Source organism: Sebastes umbrosus, chromosome 11 (genome assembly GCF_015220745.1).
Source record: "Sebastes umbrosus isolate fSebUmb1 chromosome 11, fSebUmb1.pri, whole genome shotgun sequence".
Lineage (NCBI taxonomy): Eukaryota > Metazoa > Chordata > Actinopteri > Perciformes > Sebastidae > Sebastes > Sebastes umbrosus.
Genome location: NC_051279.1, coordinates 28,358,329 through 28,362,275, shown reverse-complemented (window position 1 = coordinate 28,362,275; position 3,947 = coordinate 28,358,329). Strand labels below are relative to the sequence as shown.

Genomic DNA, 3,947 nt, shown 5'->3' with positions numbered 1-3,947 from the left:
AGATGTAATGACAATTTCAACAAATATAACAAAAAAAAAGTTTTTGAAGAAGATTACCAACCCTGGCTTTAAGCTCATGCATAAAGGCATAAAGCTGTTATTTGACAGTTTTCCTTAGTTGGTGACTCCCTCTCCTCCCTCTCCTCTCCTCTCCTCTCCTCTCCTCCCTCTCCTCCTCTCCTCTTTCTCCTCTCCTCCCTCTCCTCTCTCTCCTCTCCCCCCCCTCTCCTCCCTCTCCTCCTCTCCTCTCCTCTCCTCTCCTCTCCTCTCCTCCCCTCTCCTCCTCTCCTCTCCTCTCCTCTCCTCTCCTCCCTCTCCTCCTCTCCTCTCCTCCCTCTCCTCTCTGGAGCTGCGCCTCGCCCCTCAGCACCGTGATGCTGAGAGGAGGGCGGCGCAGTGGGAGAGAGGAGAGCTACGTGTTGCTGCGCAGCAACAGATAGAAAGGAGAGAGAGAGACAGAGAGAGAGAGGAATTCCCTCGCACAACAAAAAGCGGCTGCCAGGGCGTGTATCAGCTCCTATGGCTCCCAGAATCCACTGCTAGAGATGGAGCCGGTATACCTTTCACTGAGGTGTAGGCTGAAACCCGGCGGATGCAGGATGTGAGGACTACCAGCTATACAACAAGCCTTCGGCTATATTTGAGGAGGGACCGTCAATTTATTTCTGTCTGGAGGCAACATCAGATTTGACATCGAGCCGAGACTTCCCTCCTCCTCCTCCTCCTCTTCCTCTTCTGCCCAAGCTGAGAGAAGCAACCTGACAGAGACGCGCCTGTGTGGACTCCAGGGGACATTCAGGGGTCCTTATAGTTATTATAGGGACACAACTTGGACACAAACTGCAATATGCCATCACCGGAGTGGAGTTGAAATGCATGAGTCTTCTTGTGGAGGGATTCAGTGAACTGGCCACACTTTAAAGTAAGTTCTCACGTATTTGCTTTAAAAAAAAAAGCCAAAGGTTGTTCGTGTAGTTGTCTTTAATTTGTTTGTAACAAATGGACATTTTGTCTTTTTTACTTTAAAAAGACATTGAAAATAACTCCCTTTCTCCTTGTCTTTCTCTCGCTGAATGTGCGTCTCTTTCTCTTTGTGTCTGTGTGCCGTGCGTCTCTGTCTGCGCGTCCCTCTCTCCAGACATGCCGGGTCAGGCCCTGTGGACACGAGGCTCCGGGGCTCACATGGAGGACAACAACAACGCCGCCATCCGCATCAACGTGGGCGGCTTCAAGAAGCGCCTCCAGTCCGACACCCTCTCCCGGTTCCCCGAGACGAGGCTGGCGCGTCTCCTCCACTGCCAGTCCAAGGAGTCCATCCTGGAGCTGTGCGACGACTACGACGACACGGACAAAGAGTTCTACTTCGACCGGAACCCGGCGCTCTTCCCTTACGTGTTGAACTTCTACAACACCGGCAGGCTGCACGTCATGGCCGAGCTGTGCATCTTCTCCTTCAGCCAGGAGATCGAGTACTGGGGCATCAACGAGTTCTTCATCGACTCGTGCTGCAGCAGCGCCTACCACTGTAGGAAGATAAACCAGGACCGGGTGGACTGGGACGACAACCGGAGCGACGAAGGGAGCACCACCACGTCGTCTTTTGACGAGCTGCTGGAGTTTTACAGCGACGCCACCAAGTTTGACAAGCAGCTGCTGGGGAGCGCACGGAGGCGCGTGTGGCTGATGCTGGATAACCCGGGTTACTCCGTGGCCTCGCGCATCATCAGCATCTTCTCCATCCTCGTGGTGCTCGGCTCCATCGCCACCATGTGCATGAACAGCATGAGCGAGTTCAGTTTGTTGGACAGCGAGGGGCAACCCACGGAGGACCCCCGGTTCGAGACCGTAGAGCACTTTGGCATCGGCTGGTTCACCCTGGAGCTGGTGGCCAGATTCACGGTGGCGCCGGACTTACTACACTTCTTCGAGCACCCGTTGAATATCATCGATCTAGTCTCCATACTTCCGTTTTACCTGACGCTCCTCATCAACCTGGTGGTGGAGAGCAGCCCGACGCTGGCCAACCTGGGCCGCGTCGCGCAGGTGTTGAGGCTGATGCGGATTTTCCGCATCCTGAAGCTGGCGCGTCACTCCACGGGTCTGCGCTCCCTGGGGGCGACCCTCAGGAACAGCTACAAGGAGGTGGGTCTGCTGCTGCTCTACCTGGCCGTCGGGGTGTCCTTTTTCTCCGTCATGGCCTACACGGTGGAGAAAGAGGACACCGAGGATCTGTCCACCATCCCGGCGTGCTGGTGGTGGGCCACCGTCAGCATGACCACCGTCGGGTACGGAGATGTGGTGCCGGTCTCCATAGCGGGCAAGTTGACCGCCTCGGCCTGCATCCTGGCCGGGATCTTAGTCGTTGTGCTTCCGATTACGCTCATTTTCAATAAATTCTCGCTCTTCTACAAGAGACAAAAACAGCTGGAGGTCGCCATGAGGAGCTGCGACTTCGACGGGGGGATAAAAGAGGTGCCCTCGGTCAACCTGAGGAACTATTACGCACACAAAGTCAAATCCCTCATGGCGAGCTTGTCCAACATGAGCCGGAGTTCACCCAGTGAACACAGTCTGAACGAGTCAATACACTGAAACAGGTTTCATCAAAGGTCAGGTTGGGTGACACCAGGGCTGGACTGGGACAAAAAATCGTCCCTGGCATTTTGGCCCATCACTGGTCATTTGTGCTGTGTGTACCACGTTTAGTTGAAGGCTCTGTTTGAGGAAATCCCTTCAAATGTGGTTGTTTTGCATACTCACCAGTCTTGAGACCTCAAAAATAGGGAGGATTTCTAACCCAAAGTGGGGGGTCTGTGGGTTTTTCCCCCAGAAAAATTTGAGTTTCAGAGACTTTGTTTCCCGAATTCTGGTGACTTTAAAACAATGAAAATAACAAAACAATAAGCACACTGCAACAGCATTTTTAAGTTAAACTTCTAATTTTACCTTTAAATCTCGGGAAAGAAAACTGAATAATTCACACCTCTGGCATAAACTTTACTTGTGAATATCTAGCATAAACTAATATTCATCAGTTATAATTATTTTTTTGCCCCTGCTGTCCCTTTTTTAGGATTATACATGCTGTACAGTGCCAGAAAAAAGTTAAAAAAAAAGTTAATTTGACAAATTTGAGAAATACGAATGGTGACCCAGAGAGGAAACCAGGAGAGTGCAATGAAAAACTCTGATGAAAAAAAAAACGCAGCCCAAAAAGAACGTCAGCCCACCGGGAAAACGCCCGGTATGCCAGATGGCCAGTCCAGCCCTGGGTGACACATTTCATCCAATGTGGCAGCAGGAGGAGCTGTCCAGAGTGCTGAAACCTCCTTCCACTGATGTCCTGACCGTTTGCCTCTCTGTAGCTCAGTGCAATAACGTGTTCATCTATGTGTCAGTCACAAATGTACAGGACAAGCCTGAATATGATATTTCACTGTGCATTAATTTGGCCCTTTCACTAAAAATAGGCCAAAATGTGACCACATGAGATGGAAAAAGACAAGAGAATGCTGTAGTTGTTTGCAGTCGGTGTCACACTGTAGTCCATCCTCCTCCAGCTGTACTTGTTGTGATCAAATAATGTCTGAAAGTAACTCCAGCTGTATCTCTCTCTGTTGAAAGAGTTGTTGTTGTGTGCTAACTGTTATGTTGCAACAAGATTACTCCAGATGTGTGGTTAAAAAGCAAACTGTATTAAACAAAAATACACAACACACTTCCTCATGTTTTTTCATGTGTAGAGCGAGGGTCTTTTTGGTGTCTCCCTAAGTGTGTCCCTTGCTGAGTGAGATAACACAAGTAAGCCTGAAGGGGGGGGAAGAGGGATTTACAGCAGTGACTGACACAATATCTAAAACAGTTTGACAGGCACAGCAACAACCGTTCAGAGCTGACATGTTGAATAAATCTATTCGGAGGATCTGATATTTCACAACTTCACGGAC

At 50.4% G+C, this 3,947-nt stretch overlaps 1 protein-coding gene across 1 annotated transcript; it reads left to right on the top strand.

Annotated features, from left to right (window-relative positions):
* The first annotated feature begins 443 nt into the window (after positions 1-443).
* On the top strand, positions 444-3,716 carry LOC119496905 (potassium voltage-gated channel subfamily S member 2-like). Its single transcript, XM_037784568.1, has 2 exons — positions 444-922; positions 1,139-3,716. The coding sequence occupies exon 2, from the start codon at positions 1,141-1,143 to the stop codon at positions 2,590-2,592; it is 1,452 nt and encodes a 483-aa protein (XP_037640496.1). The 5' UTR covers positions 444-922; positions 1,139-1,140; the 3' UTR covers positions 2,593-3,716.
* The last annotated feature ends 231 nt before the right edge of the window (positions 3,717-3,947 follow it).